This window comes from Rhinatrema bivittatum, chromosome 6, assembly GCF_901001135.1.
Source record: "Rhinatrema bivittatum chromosome 6, aRhiBiv1.1, whole genome shotgun sequence".
In the NCBI taxonomy this organism is placed as follows: Eukaryota; Metazoa; Chordata; class Amphibia; order Gymnophiona; family Rhinatrematidae; genus Rhinatrema; species Rhinatrema bivittatum.
In genome coordinates this window covers 331451536-331472566 of record NC_042620.1, presented here as the reverse complement: position 1 = coordinate 331472566, position 21031 = coordinate 331451536, and the positions used below count along the sequence as shown (strand labels likewise).

Genomic DNA, 21031 nt, shown 5'->3' with positions numbered 1-21031 from the left:
CTTCCCTGATTTCTCTTAGCATTTCACCATCCATCTCATCATGTTGGCCAGGAGAATGGTAGTATACTCCTATCACTATACTCTTACCAAACACACAAGGGATTTCTACCCATAAAGATGTGACTGTGCATTTAGTCTCATGCAGGATGTTTATCCTGTTGGACTCTATACCCTCCTGGACATAAAGCGCCACACCCCCACCAAGTTGCTCCTCTCTGTCATTGCGATATAATTTGTACCCTGGTGTAGCACTGTCCCATTGGTTATCCTCCTTCCACCATGTCTCTGAGATGCCAGTTAAGTCTATCTCACCATTCACTGGTATACACACTTCCATCTTACTTCTTAGACTTCGGGCATTGGTATACAGACATTTCAAAGTGTGTGTTTTGTTTGTTGGGAGAGGTGGTTTTAGAAATGTATTTTCTTTTTTTCTCTGTTCATTCTTATATTCTGGTACTTCCGAAAACGAAGTTCAGAGTGGAGTACAGCATAAATATCTATAAAATAAAAACATACAACATAAAATATGACAATTCAATAAATAAAAGACAGAATTAGCTGATGTTGGGGACTAATGAAAAAAAATGTGGATAATAATAAATAATGTTACCTGGAAAAGGGAGGGGGAGGGATTATGTAGGGGTAAGATTTACCTGGCTAGAACCTGGGTTATTCTGGATAAATGTTTTGAAGGTGGAACCCATTGTGCCTTATTCGTGAAGTAGCTTTACCAGCAGCATTCGATGAACGGAGCCACAGTGAGCCCTTCAGGAATGGGTCCCCTTAACCAGGATAGAATGAGCTGCGTTATGGGGCATTGACAGATTCGCCGCTCCCTAATGCTGATAATCTAAGCAGTTATTGCAAACATTCTCCTGCCTGGGCAAATGGATTGATCTGGATGTCATTAATGGTTTGCAGCCGAGGCGACAGCGCAGCGCACACTGTATAATGGGATGCAAGCCTCGTATTGTATAGCAGCGCCACCAGTGACCTCTATTTATGCCTTGTGCCGATGAGCAGTGGCGAAAAGATGGCTCAGGTCGCCTGCTAGAGTCTTGTTAAGTGGGGGAGGGGTGGGGGAGTCCATCCAGGTTACATTGGAGGGGAGGCCCTTATTCCGAAATGGAATTAATTCTCTGTGAGTGTTTCTCTACCCAGTCAGTCAGGTGTTTCAGAAGTGCCACAGTGAACACGCGTGAGATAGCTTAGCCTGCCCTGTCTCCATTGCAACCTGTCTGTGTGTGTTACTGGTGGGAGATCCGACACTGTCCGCTGCAGGGGGTGAACGGGTATCTGGTTTCGGGATGGTATTGAACGGTAGCCTCTCCCTTCCAGCACCGTCCACGCGACGATGTAGTCCGTCTGCAGCGTGGCTTCCTATGCAAACCCCACTGGGGTCTGCTCCTGTTATAAATCAGAAGTGCGCAGCCATGAACCCATGAATTCAGAATTAAGGTCCAATTTAAAGACTTGGCAACGGTGAGGAAAAAATTAAAGAGAAAAAGAGGCCAGAGGCCTGTTTGCCTGCTTGCACGATTTCAAAGCGGCAGAACCGCCCAAGGCTGGCGCTTCCTGGAGACTGTGTAAAGAAAAGAAATTTCACCCAAAGCAAAACCGCGCAAGGAAATGGTTTTAGAAAAAGCCCAGGGAGCTGGTGGAAGCCTTTTCACGCGGTTTTTGGCCTGCGCACAGTTATTTGCGAGGAATTCTTTGCTTTCCAGAGGATTGCAGGAAATCAGAGTCTTGTCGTGCAAGCACCTTGAGCATTTAGATAAATCAGATAAAAGTCTTGGGCGATTTCACAAGTGCACTAAAGCAAACTGACTTACTGACACCATTTGGTATTGCCCTGGTTGAACTTTGAATTTGAGCCCTAGTCAGGCAGAGGATCCATTTCGGCCAGATGTGTAAATTTTGGACGTGACTGTCCCGTCGTGAGTGGAGGGCTCTGTTTGTGGGCGCAAGCAGGCAGCTCTCCGCTGAATCATTTCTCAAGATGAGAAAAAGATAACGCAGGGGTTCCAGATGGCCTTTCCACCATCCCCCTCAGCGGCACACACCAGATAAAATGGCCGTGAGAGTAGTGAGAGAGGTCGCACGGCCAGGCAGTGCAGAAATGGCTGACATGCAAGAGCAATGAAGCCTTTGGATGGGGGAAAATCAGAAAGGGTCAAGTTAAAGTTGGCATTGGCATTCAGAGCAGAAGACGCATGCAGATGTCTCTCTCGGAACGCCTTATTCCAGTCAGACTCTGTTTCCCCAGCCGGAGGTACGTGTGGTCACCTAGAAATTGTACAGCGCCAACGAACCGATCTAATACTCAGGATTTACATGAAGGCCGGGGGAAGCAAAGCGCTGTAAATGAGTAGCTCAGTAAGCTGAGATTTGCAGACTACCTAGCCCTCCCCAACCCCCTGTCTTAGAAATGACTCGATAACTGTTTGATGTTCACTGACGTGTACTAGTGTTGCACGGTTGATGTGCTGGTACTGTTTCTGGATGAAGCATCTCTAAACTGCTTTTGTTTTTCTGTTTTTTTTTTCAAGCTGATCAGTGGTGGTTCTATTGTAAGTGCTGAGGCAGTATGGGATCACGTCACCATGGCCAACCGGGAGTTGGCATTTAAAGCAGGTGACGTCATCAAGGTCCTGGATGCTTCCAATAAAGACTGGTGGTGGGGTCAGATCGACGACGAGGAAGGATGGTTTCCCGCCAGCTTTGTAAGGGTGAGTGTCTCAGCTCTCTCTCCATTGTTTTAAGTTAATGTTGTCTGTTTATTACTCTCTGTCCTCTGCCATGTTCAGCCATGTTTACCAGTCGTAGCTGGTAAGACTTCCTCTTGTTTATTACCATGTACTTGAGAAATAATGCACATGAATTCCACCCAATGAAGCATCAGATAGGTATTACTCAGTTACAGATAAATCGATAGGTTTATATCCTTCTGTTAATCCCTCTCGAATAGGGATCGATCTGTATTATTTACCAGCTATATGTACTCGGTCTCTCTACCTGTTGCTGTTTTGTGGCTTCAGGAGATCAGGAGAGCTTTTGTTGCTTGCTCTGGTTTTTCATTGTAGGATGGCTTTAACCACCATGCTCATATCTAGCACAGAAATAAGCTCAGCCAACACGTATGCTTTTTTTAAATATTTAAATCAATTACTGAGGAAGTTTGGGCACTCGAGATGAAGTCCTACTGTGTAAACTTCGCAAGTGGCTACAGCGGTAGAAGTCTTGTTGAGATTAATCTTAGTAACGTCCGTACAACCTTTTCCCTGTGCCTTTGTGAGGACATTACCCTGGAAATATGCCTTCCTGTAGCTTTGCTTCCAGTCCACAAGACGTCTTTACTCGTGATAGCTCTCAGTCCTTCACCAGGGATTCGCCTGTTGCACCTCTAGCTGCTCCGCTCCTTGCAGCTTTCCTGAGACGGTAGCAAGGCTTGTAAATTATTTTTCATTTTCCAGGGAGAAAGGTTATGTAACAGTGACATTTTCTCTCTGATGGTCACCGAAAAAAAGAGAGACTTATTTATCTCCGTTCCATTCCTTTGTGCCATGTTGCTGATTCTGCATGTGTGTGTGTGAGAAGAACGGCACTACAGATCCCCCATTGGTATCTAACATCCAAGATCAGGCTTGGCATTTGCTTCCGACTGATGCCGGGGAAAGGTCACGATAATGGGAGAACAGTATTTCCCCCTGTGCGTTACAATGCTATGTAGTGTGATCTGCTTAATACAATGCAAGGAATGCAGTGAATGGGTAGGTCAAATCATGGAAATGTAGAATTCCCCCAGTCTCAATAACATAAAAGCATAAGCCTCCAGGTTCATCCAGCTCCATTTCTGGTGCAGGCCATAGAGCCCAGTTAATCACGTCTTCATAAGCAGGAGTCCTCTGTGCTTATCCCAGACTTCCTTTAATTGTGTGGCTAGAGAGGAAAACGGGGAAAACCATGGGAGAAAAAGGTCAAAATTAAGTTTCAGGTATGGTGTGCGTAAAAAGAGCCTGACAGAATAAAAGTTCAGATCAGAGGAGAGCTAAACTGTAAAATCTTCTGTTAAATCTCAAAATAATAACAAGAACTCCATTAACTGAAGCCGAATCTCCCTAGAAAAGAAAAAAGCCGCCACGTAGCTGGTGATATCCCAGTTTGTGAGTACATATAGCTGGTGAGTACATATAGCTGGTAAATAATACAGATCGATCCCTATTCGAGAGGGATTAACAGAAGGATATAAACCTATCGATTTATCTGTAACTGAGTAATACCTATCTGATGCTTCATTGGGTGGAATTCATGTGCATTATTTCTCAACATAGTTCTGGAACAGCTCATGCTTTCCCCATTCGAACCCATGGACTCGGCACATATTAAATATCTCACATGGAAAGTGGAATTCTTGGTTGCAGTAACATTAGCACGAAGAGTTAGTGAATTGCAGGCCTTGGTCAATTATTCTCCATATTTGCAATTTCATCACCAAAAGGTAGTTCTCCGAACTCACCCATCCTTCCTACCAAAAGTGGTTTCCCAATTCCATCTCAATCAGACCATGGAATTACCCACCTTTTTCCCTAAACCTCATGCAAATGATAGGGGAAAAACTACTGCACACTAGATTGTAAAGAACTTTAGCATACTACAAAGAAAGGACAAACTCGGACTCGGACGGGTAGATGTGAATCGGTTGTTTGCTCTTTCGGATGGTGGAGGGACTCGGGGACACTCCATGAGGTTGGCGTGGGGCACATTTAAAACTAATCGGAGAAAGTTCTTTTTTACTCAACGCACAATTAAACTCTGGAATTTGTTGCCAGAGAATGTGGTTCGTGCAGTTAGTATAGCTGTGTTTAAAAAAGGATTGGATAAGTTCTTGGAGGAGAAGTCCATTACCTGCTATTAAGTTCACTTAGAGAATAGCCACTGCCATTAGCAATGGTTACATGGAATAGACTTAGTTTTTGGGTACTTGCCAGGTTCTTATGGCCTGGATTGGCCACTGTTGGAAACAGGATGCTGGGCTTGATGGACCCTTGGTCTGACCCAGTATGGCATTTTCTTATGTTCTTATGTTCTTATGTTCTTAGTGGTACAAAAAGATACCGCACTATTGCCAGCTGGGTAGGAAAGTCTTGCACACCATGGGCTACACTTTAAATCAGTGGTCCCTAACCCTGACCTGGGGGCCCACCAGCCAGTTGGCTTTTCAGGATATCCACCATGAATATGCATGAGAGAAAATTTGCATATTATGGAGGCCATGCATGCAAATTTTCTCTCATGCCTATTCATGGTGGATATCCTGAAAACCCAACTGGCTGGTGGGCCCCCAGGACAGGGTTGGGGGACCACTGCTTTAAATGACAAAGGACTCGGGTAAATCTCGGTGGCTTCTCCAATCGCTGTGTCCGTGTCCATGTCCTGTGTTTACAGGAGACGAAGCACCCATGTCACTGCTCACGGAAGAGAGAATATTTTATGCTGAGTAGTGAGCAAGGAGGCTGATCTCAGTCTGGGACTGTAACAGATCCACCCCTGCCTGTTTTAAAGAGGGAGGGTCCAGGCACTAAAATTTTGTAAAACCCCCACACACACAAAAAACAAACCCCACAATGCAGTTAAAATGGGAATTTTTCTATAATGGTTGCTCTGCAGAAAAAGAAAAATGTAAGTTAATTGGGAGCTTATCTCCTAGCGATGAAGTAGATTAGGTTAGAATGAGACCAGTCTTCCTCAGCCATCATTCTGGCAGCTCCGTAGCGGTCAAACAGGGGGATACAAATTGTCTCAATCATTATGTCCTCTATTTGAAGAAATGCCTTCATGACGCCAACATAGCATCTCGCTGGATCAGCCTCTAAAACACAAGAATGTAACGCCTGCTTTTCCCTCTATTGTAATCCTGCAGGAAGCACACAATACTATCAGACAGTTTCTCTATATACTTCAGTTCAACATTTTATTTTTCAGCTCTGAATATCTTACTTTAGTTATCTCTTAAGTTGGAGAGGAGCAAGAAATAACCTGCAGGACCTCTGATACTAAAGCAGTAGAAGGTGACCTCTGAAGAGTTGCCTGTAGAATGGAGAGGAGCGAGAAATTACCTGCAGGACCTCTGATACTAAAGCAGTAGAAGGTGACCTCTGAAGAGTTGCCTGTAGAATGGAAAGGAGCGAGGAATTACCTGCAGGACCGCTAAAATTGTAAAGCAGTAGGTGACCTCTGGAGAGGTGCCTGTAGGTTGGAGAGGAGCGCAGAATGACCTGCAGGACCTCCAGGAATGAAAAGCTGCAGGGACCGATCTCTGGAGAGTTTCCTGTAGGTTGGAGAGGAGCGAGGAATTACCTGCAGGACCTCCTGATACTGTAAAGCAGTAGAAGGTGACTTCTGGAGAGTTGCTTGTAGGTTGGAGCTCTCTAGAGGTCAAACAGGGGGATGCAAAAAAAAAAAAAAAAGAAGAAACAACAAATTGTCTCAATCATTACCTGCAGGACTGCTAAAATTGTAAAGAAGTCGTGACCTCTGGAGAGTTGCCTGTAGGTTGGAGAGGAGCGAGGAATGACCTGCAGGACCTCTGATACTGTAAAGCAGTAGAAGAGTTGCCTCTTGGTTAGTGAAGAGTGACTGGCTTGGCCTTGGATACTGTTAAGCAGGAAAAGCTGACTTCTGGAGAGTCTAGATTGAAAAGGCATTAGAAATGTTACGTGGAGGTTCGCTGGAAACAACCGAGATAGCGATGAGCTTTAAAGTTTCTCTCAAGAGAGTTGGATCAATGTCATTCTCTTGTTGCTTTATTTGCAATTGCCTTGGTGTCTTACCGGCAAGCTGACGGAGAGAGCCCATCTGAATTGTGAAAGAGCATCAAGATATGGGAACTTTGGGATGCTGTACAGCTGTTTTGGTAATCCAACTGCTACCTTCACCTGCGACCAAGGAACTTGCCAAGTGTTGCTTTGGGCATTCAGGTAACTCTCCCATTGATCTGACATCTTGGAATGGAAATACAGGTATATAGTGTGAAGTAGAAGATTGAGGTGGTTCTAGTTTATTTATTTTCTCCTCTGTAAGAAGTGACTTGCATAGATTTCCTGACTTGCTTTTGGATGGAGTGTATAGCGAGACTATGGTGATTGTGAGAAGTTTGTCAAACACCTTGGGAACCTCAAGACGTTTTGTTTTTTTATAACAGAGATTCAGACTGCTCTCCCCCATCAGTAGAAACAGGTATTTGCACCCTATGAAAAAGAAATCCCACCAGTCCATCTTGGGTTCCTACCGCACTATGGATGTAATTGTCATGTTGGTTAGGGGTGTTGTAGCTCGTATGCCCAGTGTTACTAACATCCACGTGGCAGTGTTTTGTATTGTGTTCTTCTCACCCACAGCCATCTCATTTCCATTTAGTTCTAAATGTGGAGCAGAAATTTGATACAAGTGAAACTCTTCCAGTTGTGTAAGGAAATAGCGCAAGGAGGATGTCGTAATGGTGTGATCAGTGACATCAGTAATCTGCTTTCAGGATCTTTCTGTGTTATTCAGGGCTTCCCAACCTGCTCTGGAGATCCCACATCCAACTGGGTTTCCAGGATGTGCATGAGTTTGCATGAGATAAATCTGCATATACCAAGTCTCCATGGTATGCAAACTTATCTCATGCATACTCTTGTGGCTATCCTGAAAACCCAACTGGCTGTGGGGGTCCCCAGGACAGGTTTGGGAATCTCTGATGTAGTTGCATCCATTAATAAATGCAGTTTAAGAGAGGGTTTTCATTTTGATGTGAAATGATCTCCAGCTTTCTCCTCTGACGATGATCAGCCGTGAAAGGCATACTCTTTTCTGCATTACTTTGTGCACCATCACCATGGTGTCCTTCTCAATAACAAACTTCTTTTATAACAAACTGAAGGCTTGTTTCCTCAGAGTAAGCCTTCGACAGTAAGTTAAGGCAGTCAGATTTACAACAAACTCACTGCATAGAAAGCACTTTTGTTGACTCCAGCTCTGTTTCCTTCAAGAGATCCCGTTAATATCGTCGGAATCAGTGAGCTCTCTGTGCTGCAGAGTTAAATTTCCAGCCCCACCCTGCAATAACTTCTTGAGAAAAGTATTTAGTGCAGAATATGAAATGTCTTTGTAACTGAATGTAATGAATGAATTAGTAATTGCAGTATCCTTGCTGATTAATACTAGAAGGATATGGTCCATTGCTGGTAGTAAAGCTTCCCTCTCTCTCTATTAACAAGTCCACTTCCCTCCTTAGTAATGGGACGAGATTGGCCCAGGGATATGGGAGTCATTCAACACTAGGGCTGGATGGCTTAGAGAACTGGCACAGGGATACAAAGGGGGTAATTTGCAAAAGAGTTTACACATGTAAATGTAACTACTATGGTAGCAATTTCCAAAAGCCGTTTACGCGTGTAACGTGCACTTAAGCAGGTAAAACCTGCCGACAATTCAATGGCTTATATTGTAGCGATTTCTAGAAGCCTACTTACAGGGGTAAAGTGCATTTGCATGTGTAAAACCCAATTTTACAGGGGCGTCCTTGTCATTAAAACTACGATTGTCTAGAGATTCCAATTGCCACTTGCTTTTGACTGTCTGAGCAGAAACTCCATGGATGGAAGGGGTAGAAACATGAAATGAGTGCAGTATCTTTTCTTCTTCCTTCCCACACAGAAGCTGCCGGGAGGGGGGCTCAAGTTGGTTTCACTGCTTAAGGTTCCTCTTATGCTTCTATGGTTGTTGGCAAGTTCAACTTTAAGACATGAAAGTAAAATCTGTTTTTTGGGAGGGCAGTTTTCAAGCATGTAAATGTAACTACTACATGGGTGAAAAAGTTTGCCTGTATTAAATGACCTTCTGAAAAATACCCTTCCCCCAACCCCATGAAGCTAGATGTCCAGATGGCGTTCCGCAATGCGCGTCCATTTAGCCACGGTGAGAGAAGACGTGCCCGAAGGAGGGAGGTAACGAGCAGGTGGAAACTGCATTTTTCAGCTCTACGCACACAATTTTACAGCAGATTTCTTCCCGCTGACAAAGCCCGGCGCGCGTGACTGCTCGGGCTTTGTGCCTGCAGCAGCTTTTAAAGCGAAAGTCCTTGGCCTTGAGAACCGGAGCAAAGCCCAGCGAGTTAAAAAAAAAAAAAAAAAAAAAAAAGTACACACGGTCCTTGTCTCGGTGTGGACGGCTTACAGATTCCTCCATCCTGTCGAACTGGAATTTTGTGCCGTGGAGACTGAATCTTTTCACGTTAAGAATTTGCTGCTGTTTGTTACTTAAAAAAAAACACCCCAAAAAATAGTTTTTCAATAAAAATCTAGGGGGGATGACTTTGAAAGCAGTTTAGTGAGTTAATTGGCCAGTCTTAAGATTGTCCTGGGAGTGGCTCGAGGCACACGTGGGCTTCCCTAGCTCTGGTGCTTTTAGCTAGACTAGAAAGAGATGTACCTAGGAGGGGAGGAAAGCATCGGATTTTCATCTGCACATGGACTGTTTTGCCCCTTGGCTTGTTCGCCCACGATAAATTACAAATGACATGGGCTATTGAGTGTTACCCCTTTAAATATTAAAATCATTTCTGTGCCCTGTGACCCCCCCGACCCAGGCATTCTTGTAGCGCAGCGTGCGCTCTTGTGTATCACAACCCGTTCATTTGAACTCCGCTAACAGGGAGGACAAAACCCATATTTATGCCGTTCTCTCCCATGACATTTCGTGGAATGTCTTTCCGTAGGCAGAGAATATTCCGGTGGAAAGAGGGAGCACTGTGCATCTCTGAGCTCGGGCAGCCCATTGAAAAGGAAATGTCATTAATTCATCTACAAAGCGTTAAGCGGAGCAATGATGATCAGCCTGTCAGAGGGGGGACAAAACAGCTCAATTGCTTATGCATTTGAGATGCCAATTTGTAGTTCAGTCCTTGTGAAAGAAAGATATTTGTGGTTCCCGGCTGTGGAAATGTTCTGACATGGAGAGCTCTGTCCTGTACGTCTAAAATTCCTTTCTGTGGTGTTTAAGGGCGTGATCTTTGTCTGTGAATCTTTATTCTCCTTTTTGGCTTGTTTCGCTGATTTTGGCCTCCCTTTTCAAATTTTTTTTCCTCTGGATCATGTATACCTCATTTATAGAGGAACATAAATGTGAGCCCCGTATGCTGAATGGCCCCTCCCTGTGGCTAGCTGTAGGGTTCTGTTGTACATGCTGGCAGAGCTTGCAAGGTTGTCCGCCATCTTCTTCCGAGTTTCTGTTAGAAGCTTACTTCTTAGTGGTCTTTTTCGGGTTAGGAGATTACCAGAAGGCTAGAACTGGGGAACAGGGAATATTTCTTTCCGTAGTTCATCTTCTAGTACTAGTGGTTGTAGATCTTGATTTTTTTTGGATGACTAAAGAATTGGATCGAGGAAGAGCGCTCGATGTGATCTACTTGGATTTCAGCAAAGCTTTTGATACGGTCCCCACACAGGAGACTCATGAATAAAATGAGAAGCTGGAAGTGAGTGCCAAAGTGGTGCGTGGATTACAAACTGGTTGATAGACAGAAGACAGCGTGGATGGTAAAAGAAACCTACTCCGAAGAGAGAGCAGTGATAAGTGGAATATCGCAAGGATTGGTGTTGGGACCGGTCCTGTTCAACATCTTTTGAGTAATATTGTGGAAGGGATAGAAGGTAAAATTTGTCATTTTGCAGATGATACTAAGATCTGCAAAAGAGTGGACACACCGAAGGAGTAGAGAGAATGAGACTTGATTTAAGGAAGCTTAAAGAGTGGTCGAAGATTTGGCAGCAGAGATTCAATGCCAAGAAGTGCAGAGTCATGCATATGGGGTGCGGTAATCCAAAAGAGCTGTATGTGATGGGGGTGAAAGGCTGTTGTGCACGGAGCAAGAGAGGGACCTTGGGGTGATAGTGACTGGCGATCTAAAGGCAGCGAAGCAATGTGACAAGGCGATAGCTAAAGCCAGAAGAATGCTGGGCTGCATAGAGAGGAATAACCAGTAAGAAAACGGAAGTGATAAACCCCTTGTACAGGTCCTTGGTGAGGCCTCACCTGGAGTATTGTGTTCAGTTCTGGAGACCGTATCTCAAAGGAGACAGAGACAAGATGGACGTGGTCCAGAGAAGGGCGACAAAAATAGTCGGGGGTCTCCATCAAATGATTTATTGTTGCGTGTGCCGGCCGCAGCAGGTCCGCGGCCCGGCCCTCTCACCTTCCATTGCTGAATCCAGTGTCTAGTTCCTGGTGGCAGTGGGCCGCCGGCTCCGTCCTCTGGACACCCCGGTGCTCCAGCTACTGCAACAAGCCCCTGTGTTCCGCGACGGGCCTCTCCGCGTGGCCCACAGAGAGACGCCATCGTTCAGCGCCGCACCCCTCCCTAGGCACGCGCACATCACTCTTGGTTTTAAAGGGCCTGCGGCAGGAACTTGGCTGCGGCCCCGGATGATGATGTTGCTGAAGTTCCGGTATATAAGACCAGGCTCAGCTCCTGTTAGTCGCCTTTGCTACAGATCTCCATTCTGGTCATGTACTTCGTTGCCTCCTGGTGACTTCATCGTGTTCCTGGTTCCTGTTCCCTTCGAGTTCCTGTTCCTGGTTTTCTTCGTTCCCGAGTTCCTGTTGTCTACCTTTCCTTCGGACTGATCTTCTCCTGGACCTCACCTCTGCTTTGTCTGACCACGCCATTGATCATCTCCTGGACCTGACCTTTGCTTCTTCTGACCACGCCATTGATCTTCTCCTAGCCCAGACCTCTGCTTTGCCTGACTACGCTACTAATCATCTTCTAGCCCAGACCTCTGCTTTGCCTGACTACGCTACTAATCATCTTCTAGCCCAGACCTCTGCTTTGCCTGACTACGCTACTAATCATCTTCTAGCCCAGACCTCTGCTTTGCCTGACTACGCTACTAATCATCTTCTAGCCCAGACCTCTGCTTTGCCTGACTACGCTACTAATCATCTTCTAGCCCAGACTTCTGCTTTGCCTGACTACGCTACTAATCATCTTCTAGCCCAGACTTCTGCTTTGCCTGACTACGCTACTAATCATCTTCTAGCCCAGACTTCTGCTTTGCCTGACTACGCTACTAATCATCTTCTAGCCCAGACTTCTGCTTTGCCTGACTACGCTACTAATCATCTTCTAGCCCAGACTTCTACTTTGCCTGACTACGCTACTAATCATCTTCTAGCCCAGACTTCTACTTTGCCTGACTACGCTACTAATCATCTTCTAGCCCAGACTTCTACTTTGCCTGACTACGCTACTAATCATCTTCTAGCCCAGACTTCTGCTTTGCCTGACTACGCTACTAATCATCTTCTAGCCCAGACTTCTGCTTTGCCTGACTACGCTACTAATCATCTTCTAGCCCAGACTTCTGCTTTGCCTGACTACGCTACTAATCATCTTCTAGCCCAGACTTCTACTTTGCCTGACTACGCTACTAATCATCTTCTAGCCCAGACTTCTGCTTTGCCTGACTACGCTATTGCTCATGTCCTAGCTCTGACCTCAGCCTTGCCTTGCCACTGATCCTTGATTGCCGCCGGCTCTGACTCCAGCTTGCTCTATGACACCTCTACTGTCTACGTCCTGGACTTGGCCTATTCAGACTTCATCCTGTTCTTGCTCGGGCGCCACCTGTCAGACTTTGAGTCTATTGGTGCCCGGGTCTCCGGGACTCTGCTTCATCCAGTACAGACTTTCCAGTTCTGCTGATGTTGCCTCTGGGCTGACCTCTCCATCCTTCCATCGACGACGACATACGGAGGCCCACCTAAGTCCAGCTGCCCCGGTACCCATAGGCTCAACCCGCAGGGAACGAGGGCTGGTATTGGCGAAGCTCCAGCTGGCCTCCATTCGTCATCCCACACCGCTTGCCGACGATGTCAAATAAGTGTAGATGTACAGCCCCAGCCACATAAATGGAAGACCTAAATCTAGGCAAGCCTTTAGCTGCAAACTTGCAGAGTAAAATCTGCTTTTCTAGCCGCTGCTGCTAAGTGCTCTCAGCCTGTTTGAAAACGTTACTAGGTACAGGGAATTCTGTTCCAGCTGGTATCAGTGTGGAGACAGAGGGACGCGGCCAGCTGGCTTCATTATCCAGTGTCATCATTACATCCCCTTTGCAAACCAATTTCAGAGACCTTTCAAGGGGGATGTTGTGGTCCCCGACCTTTCAAGGCCTCGCAGGCCCCTTCTTCAGCGGCTCCTCAAACTCATGGATTTATGCCTCTTTTGACTGGTCATTGAAAACATTATCACACACGCCGCCGAGACTCCGGCTTTCTCCAGGACACTAGAACTGCACTGCATGAAAAGTTGTTTTTTTCCAGCGCAGAAGAGGAACGGGACGGTGCTGCCTCTCTGTGTGCTCCGATGCAGGGAGCGATTTCTGCCTCTGAAGCACAGTCACGTACGGTGGAAAGACCGCGGTGCTGGCGACGCGTCATCGTGTAAATAAAATGGAGAGGTGGGGTCCTTAAAAATATACATTTTGGACCAGGAAAGAAAGTGGGAAAACATATTTCGGTTCTAAGCAACTGGGCTTAACAGTCAAATGATCGTCTTTAAGTAGGGTGGCTTAATATTTAAGAATCTGGCCTCAAGTAAACCCAGCGGGTGCTAAGGGCTGAGTGAGTTGCCCGTGCCCTTGCCCGGGCCTCTGTTCTCTTCAGATTGGAGTGAGCAGATGAGGGGAAAGTCCTGAGCTGGCCACGGCTGGGAACGCTGCAGAGGCTGCGCTCACAAGCCCCTCGTGGTGGAGAGGGGGGAAGGGTGCGAGCCTCTGCCTTCGCTCGACGATGCCACTCACAGGCCAGACTCAGGGGTGCACGTGTAGAGGTCGCCTGGCCTCCAGCCATGAACGGTCGCTGGGCCGGGGAACCTTATAAAAACGAGGTGGGGGGGATCCCCAGGGGAAATGTGAATGGAGTTGCAGCTCAGCGGAGAAGGGAGGACGCTTCCAGGCCCCCACTACAAGTGGGGGCCTGGTAGTGGCGAGCTGCAGACCCTCTGCAGCCTGGAAGCCCCCACTACCTGAACCTTCAGGCTGCAGGGATGCTGGGGGGAAGCGGTGACTCTGTCACCAGGTCATGCAGGGTTTGGGAGAAGGTGAATGAGAATTTCAGTTGCAGGCCTGTACTGTGCACGGGGGCCTTATTTTTAAGCAATGCTTTGCTTCCTTGCCTGTTTCCTTCCGGCAGACAAAGGTGAGCTCTTAAACCCAAAGATAAACATCCAAGAGCGCTGTGTTTGCCTTCCTCTCAGGAAGATGCTGGGAAACCTTGTATGATTAAGTACATCAGACACACAACTTGGGAGAGATGTGTAAGCAAATAAAACTTGCAAATATCTTTGGATGCCCGACTGAGCGACCCTGAATTCCTTCAAAGTGACGGAACAGACTTTTTTTTGGCTGAAATACCTCAAAATCCAAATGCAGAAAAGCGAGTATATTCAGGCTTTCCATTCCCAGCAGCTTTTAGCAAAACCCCTGCTTGGTCAAGGTGGGACGGAGGGTGCCAGTGCCCTTTGCCTCAGCTGCCAGCACAGTTGCAGACGTAAGCTCCAAAGGTGGCCAAGTCATTGCAGGGTGATTAACCGGCTGGCATCACATCATTGGAGAGCGCCCCCGCCACCCCTTATGGATCAGCCACTGTTACTTGTGCCGCCTGCGGCAGACCCATGGCGCGACCCTCTCACCTTCTCACACGGACTCCAGCTCCTGGTTCCTCTTCACTGGTGATGGTGGGCCACCAGTTCCGACCTCGGGTCGCCTCCAGTGCCTCTGGCTCTGCCATGGTCCCCAGCTTTGCCAGCCAAGATGCCCTTGCTTGTCAGGCCTCTCTGTGTGGCCCACGGAGAGACGCCACCATCGGCGCCGTGCCCCTCCCTAGGCACGCGCACATCGCTAATCCTTTTAAAGGGCCCGCAGCCCCAGATGTTGACGTCAGACTCCTCCATGTATATAAGCTCAGGCCTCGCTCCATAGCGTTGCCTTTGCAGCAGGTCTCCTCATACTCAAGAGTACTTGTTGCTGATAGAGAATCCTCTCTATTTCATGTTCCTGACTCCCGTGGTTCCCGGTTCCTGTCTTCCTCGTTCCTGGTCTGTCTATTTGTTGGACTGACTCTCTGGATTTTGACTCTGCCATGCCTGACTACTCTTCAGCTTATCTCCAGCACCGGACCTCTGCTACGCCTGACTACAGCCTATCTCCAGCCTCGGTCCTCTGCTACGCCTGACTACTCTTCAGCTTCTCTCCAGCCTCTGTCCTCTGCTACACCTGACTACTCTTCAGCTTATCTCCAGCACCGGACCTTTGCTACGCCTGACTACTCTTCAGCTTATCTCCAGCCCTGGACCTCTGCTATGCTTGACTACGCCTGCCTTCTCCGTGCCCTGACCATTGCCTTGATTGACTACACTACAGACTTCTCCATGTCCAGAATTCGTCATTTCTTGCCACGACCTCCGCTTGCCGCCGACCCTGATCCAAGCCTGTTAGTGACGCCTCCTCTTGCCTATTCCCTGGACGTGGACTTTCTTTGCTTGAGCGCCTCCAGTTACTTTCTGTTCCATTGGCGCCCGAGTTCCTGTACCGAATCCAGTCCAGGGTAGGACTACGCCACTTATTGACTGCTGTCTCTGGGCTGAACCACCTTTCTTCTCAAACTAACCTCGAGGCCCACCTAAGTCCTGCCGGCCCCGGCACCCAAAGCTCAACCCGTGGGGAATGAGGGCTGGCATAGGTGAAGCTCCAGCAGCCTCTATCTTCAGCCCACTCCACCTGCCGACGGTGTGGACCCGTAAGTCCCTACCTACAGGTTGCGTCAACCCCACCTCGGCCCAAGTGTCCACCTCAGACGCAACAGCCACAGGACTGGAAGGAGACACACACTCCCTGATCGCCTGGTCATGGACCTGGTCTCACTTTGTCTTTCAGCTAGCAAGTCTCCTATCCTGCCATGATGGGGATTCAAGGCACCTGTCAGAAATTGCCATGGAGTTTCACAAAATGCCACTGCTTCCTATTAGAATATGTGTCTGGTCTCTTTGCCAGCATGATTAGTAATTAACTCCTCCCTGCAAGCAAGGCAACTCCTTCCTTATATAAGATCTACCCGGGTTGTCACAGATCCCGTATTTCTTCTATCGCGTGCAGTGCTGTTTAGTTACATTTATTTATCGCTCTATCTTAAACCAATAACTCAAAGCAATTTACAACCAGCAGTGCGTTGTTGTCACGGATGTGAGCCCTTGGGTTGTGGTGTGGTTGACGCAGCCTAGCTGGCAAACACGCTAGGCCCGGGCCGAGAGCAGTCTTACTGGGACCAGCGCTGGAGCTTCACCTGGTACCAGTCCTGTTCCTCGCAGGTCGAGCCCTTGAGTTCCAGGGGTCGGCAGGACTTTGGCGAGAGCCCCGTAAGGAGCGGTCAGACATAGTCAAGCCACGGTTGGCAGTTGGGGCAGGCAGCGAACAAACGGCATCCGGCTCCAGGCCAAGGTCGAGGCGGGTTGAGGTTGAAGCTGAGGCCAGGGCTGGGCAGCAAGTCCGGAAGAGTCCGTAGCAAGGGTCGGAACCGGGAGTCAAGCAGAAAGAGGCAGGCAAGACAAAACAAGGCACGGAGGACCAAGACACAAGCAGGACAGGCAGGGCAAGGTAACAACGAGGCCCACGGGAAGCAGCCACGCACTGCAAGGCCGCAGGAGGACCTGTCGCCGAGGCAAAGATCCGGCCATCCAGCTGGGTTTAAATTGCCCGAAGGGCGTAACATCATCAGGAGGCGCCGAGTCATATTTCCCGCCGCGAGGCCTAGATGAGGTGAGCCTAAGGAGGGCAGCAGTCCGGGGGGGACTGGCCAGCTGTTTCTTTCAAAAATGATCATTTCCTCCAGAATCAGTGTTGTTGTAGATTGCTTCCTGTATGGCGCTTAGCAGGAATCTGCATGTTTCTCAACTGCCCTGTCTGCAGTGTTATTTGGGGGGTGGTGGTGGTGGTGGTAAAAGGCTATAGGAAACAGAAGCTGTCACGAATGCCGTTTCCATTAGTGTTGCTCTGAACCCTCAGCAACCGCAGCTGTCGAAACGAATCTTATCTCTTAAAATGCTCATAGTGCCATGGAGATCTCCCTCCCTCCTTCCAGCACAGGGCTCCCGCTTCTAGGCCGGAGAGCAAAATTAAAAGGAATTGACAGCTGAATCCGCTCTGTTTCATTTCTGCTCCATCACGCCAGGCATTTACAGTGAACTCTCAGCTCTGCGGTCTTGGGGAAAGCTGCACGAGCATTAATAATCCAAGGGAGCGTCATGCGGTGCAATGTAATTTTGCTTTCACCTTTGCTTTTAGAGCGGAGATGTTCCCGGGTATCTGTTTTCTCCTCCTTGGGGGGTGGGTTTGCGGCGTGGGGGGAAGGCGGAAGGGGGTTAATGATTGCACGGTAAAATATTTTAAAAATAGTCCTGATTGCCTTGGTAGAATAAAGAAGCATTTAGCAGCTTTAGGAAAAGCAATGTTGCAGAAAGATTGGAAGAATCACGTTTGTTGTAAAGGGACTGGATAAGGCGCCGAGGACCTCCTTCCAAAGCTTGGTCAATTACGGATGAAACCTGTGTTCGGATGTTGGGGAGAGGACGGGGAGGTTGAATTTGTGTCTCAGTACCCCTGGAGGTTGGTGGTCACATGGCTTCCGGTTGAGGAAAACCATTATTCGGATCAGTTCTCATTATTGCCATTGGCTTTCTGCCACGGGATGAATCATTAGACGGGTTAACACAGGGCTTTTTGCTTTAAAATTGCCACCTCCAATCCATTTCAGGTTCGTGATAGCCGAAAATCAGCATCATCTGAAGGCTGACAAGCGGCTTTTGTTGAAGGTCTTAGTTCAGTGCGTTCTGACTCAAAGGTCTTAACAAGAGACCAAGCATTGCATAAGAATTGGACACTGATTCCCATCCCTTGATGAGGGCACGGGTAACTATGCTGAGGCAACTTAGCAGGATAGTGTGGAAAAAGATTGCACTGCTGCTGCCTGTACTGTACCTGTTCTGAGATGGGGCTGTGTGAGTGAATGAGGGCAGCTTGCAGTGCTGCCTGTACTGTACCTGTTCTGAGATGGGGCTGTGTGAGTGAGCGAGGGAAGCTTGCAGTGCTGCCTGTACTGTACCTGTTCTGAGATGGGGTAGTGTGAGTGAGTGAGGGAAGCTTGCACTGCTGCTGCCTGTACTGTACCTTTTTCTGAGATGGGGTGTGTGAGTGAGCGAGGGAAGCTTGCAGTGCTGCCTGTACTGTACCTGTTCTGAGATGAGGCAGTGTTTGAGTGAGGAAAGCTTGCAGTGCCTCTGCCTGTGCTGCACCGTTTTTGAGATGGGCTGTGTGAGTTAGTGAGGGAAGCTTGAAGTGCTGCCTGTACCGTACCTGTTCTGATGGGGCAATGTGAGTGAGTGAGGGAAGCTTGCAGTGCTGACTGTACTGTACCTGTTCTGATGGGGCAATGTGAGTGAGTGAGTGAGGGAAACTTGCAGTGCTGCCTGTACTGTACCTGTTCTGAGATGGGGCAGTGTGAGAGAGTGCGGGAAGCTTGCAGTGCTGCCTGTACTGTACCTGTTCTGAGATGGGGCTGTGTGAGTGAGTGAGGGAAGCTTGCAATGCTGCCTGTACTGTATCTGTTCTGATGGGGCTGTGTGAGTGAGTGATGGAAGCTTGCAGTGCTGCCTGTGCTGTACCTGTTCTGAGATGGGGCTGTGTGAGTGAGTGAGGGAAGCTTGCAATGCTGCCTGTACTCTATCTGTTCTGATGGGGCTGTGTGAGTGAGTGATGGAAGCTTGCAGTGCTGCCTGTGCTGTACCTGTTCTGAGATGGGGCTGTGTGAGTGAGTGAGGGAAGCTTGCAATGCTGCCTGTACTGTACCTGTTCTGAGATGGGGCAGTGTGAGTGAGTGAGGGAAGCTTGCAGTGCTGCCTGTACTGTACCTGTTCTGAGATGGGGCTGTGTGAGTGAGTGAGGGAAGCTTGCAGTGCTGCCTGTACTGTACCTGTTCTGAGATGGGGCAGTGTGAGTGAGTGAGGGAAGCTTGCAGTGCTGCCTGTACTGTACCTGTTCTGAGATGGGGCAGTGTGTGAGAGTAAGGGAAGCTTGCAGTGCTGCCTGTACTGTACCTGTTCTGAGATGGGGCAGTGTGAGTGAGTGAGGGAAGCTTGCAGTGCTGCCTGTACTGTACCTGTTCTGAGATGGGGCTGTGTGAGTGAGTGAGGGAAGCTTGCAGTGCTGCCTGTACTGTACCTGTTCTGAGATGGGGCAGTGTGAGTGAGGGAAGCTTGCAGTGCTGCCTGTACTGTACCTGTTCTGAGATGGGGCAGTGTGTGAGAGTAAGGGAAGCTTGCAGTGCTGCCTGTACTGTACCTGTTCTGAGATGGGGCAGTGTGAGTGAGGGAGGGAAGCTTGCAGTGCTGCCTGTACTGTACCTGTTCTGAGATGGGGCTGTGTGAGTGAGTGAGGGAAGCTTGCAGTGCTGCCTGTACTGTACCTGTTCTGAGATGGGGCTGTGTGAGTGAGTGAGGGAAGCTTGCAGTGCTGCTTGTGCTGTACCTGTTCTAAGATAGGGCTGTGTGAGTGAGTGAGGGAAGCTTGCAGTGCTGCCTGTACTGTACCTGTTCTGAGATGGGGCTGTGTGAGTGAGTGAGGGAAGCTTGCAGTGCTGCCTGTACTGTACCTGTTCTGAGATGGGGCAGTGTGTGAGAGTAAGGGAAGCTTGCAGTGCTGCCTGTACTGTACCTGTTCTGAGATGGGGCAGTGTGAGTGAGGGAGGGAAGCTTGCAGTGCTGCCTGTACTGTACCTGTTCTGAGATGGGGCTGTGTGAGTGAGTGAGGGAAGCTTGCAGTGCTGCCTGTACTGTACCTGTTCTGAGATGGGGCTGTGTGAGTGAGTGAGGGAAGCTTGCAGTGCTGCCTGTACTGTACCTGTTCTGAGATGGGGCAGTGTGAGTGAGTGAGGGAAGCTTGCAATGCTGCCTGTACTGTACGTGTTCTGAGATGGGGCTGTGTGAGTGAGTGAGGGAAGCTTGCAGTGCTGCCTGTACTGTACCTGTTCTGAGATGGGGCAGTGTGAGTGAGTGAGGGAAGCTTGCAATGCTCCCTGTACTGTACGTGTTCTGAGATGGGGCAATGTGAGTGAGTGAGGGAAGCTTGCAATGCTGCCTGTACTGTACCTGTTCTGAGATGGGGCTGTGTGAGTGAGTGAGGGAAGCTTGCAGTGCTGCCTGTACTGTACCTGTTCTGAGATGGGGCTGTGTGAGTGAGTGAGGGAAGCTTGAAGTGCTGCCTGTACTGTACCTGTTCTGAGATGGGGCTGTGTAAGTGAGTGAACGAAGCTTGCAGTGCTGCCTGTACTGTACCTGTTCTGAGATGGGGCAGTGTGAGTGAGTGAGGGAAGCTTGCAATGCTGCCTGTACTGTACCTGTTCTGAGATGGGGCTGTGTGAGTGAGTGAGGGAAGCTTGCAGTGCTGCCTGTACTGTACCTGTTCTGAGAATGGGCTGTGTGAGTGAGTGAACGAAGCTTGCAGTGCTGCCTGTACTGTACCTGTTCTGAGAATGGGCTGTGTGAGTGAGTGAACGAAGCTTGCAATGCTGCCTGTCCTGTACCTGTTCTGAGATGGGGCAGTGTGAGTGAGTGAGGGAAGCTTGCAGTGCTGCCTGTACTGTACGTGTTCTGAGATGGGGCAGTGTGTGAGAGTAAGGGAAGCTTGCAGTGCTGCCTGTACTGTACCTGTTCTGAGATGGGGCAGTGTGAGTGAGGGAGGGAAGCTTGCAGTGCTGCCTGTACTGTACCTGTTCTGAGATGGGGCTGTGTGAGTGAGTGAGGGAAGCTTGCAGTGCTGCCTGTACTGTACCTATTCTGAGATGGGGTAGTGTGAGTGAGTGAGGGAAGCTTGCAGTGCTGCCTGTACTGTACCTGTTCTGAGATGGGGCAGGGTGTGAGAGTAAGGGAAGCTTGCAGTGC

General features: G+C 48.6%; 1 protein-coding gene across 2 annotated transcripts in view; it reads left to right on the top strand.

Annotated features, from left to right (window-relative positions):
- Nucleotides 1–21031, top strand: part of ARHGEF9 (Cdc42 guanine nucleotide exchange factor 9) — a 372437-nt gene that overhangs the window by 206357 nt on the left and 145049 nt on the right. For both annotated transcript variants that reach the window (XM_029607691.1, XM_029607692.1), the window contains one exon: nucleotides 2553–2732. In XM_029607691.1, coding sequence (XP_029463551.1) covers nucleotides 2553–2732 — 180 coding nt within the window. The remainder of the gene's footprint in view (nucleotides 1–2552; nucleotides 2733–21031) is intronic.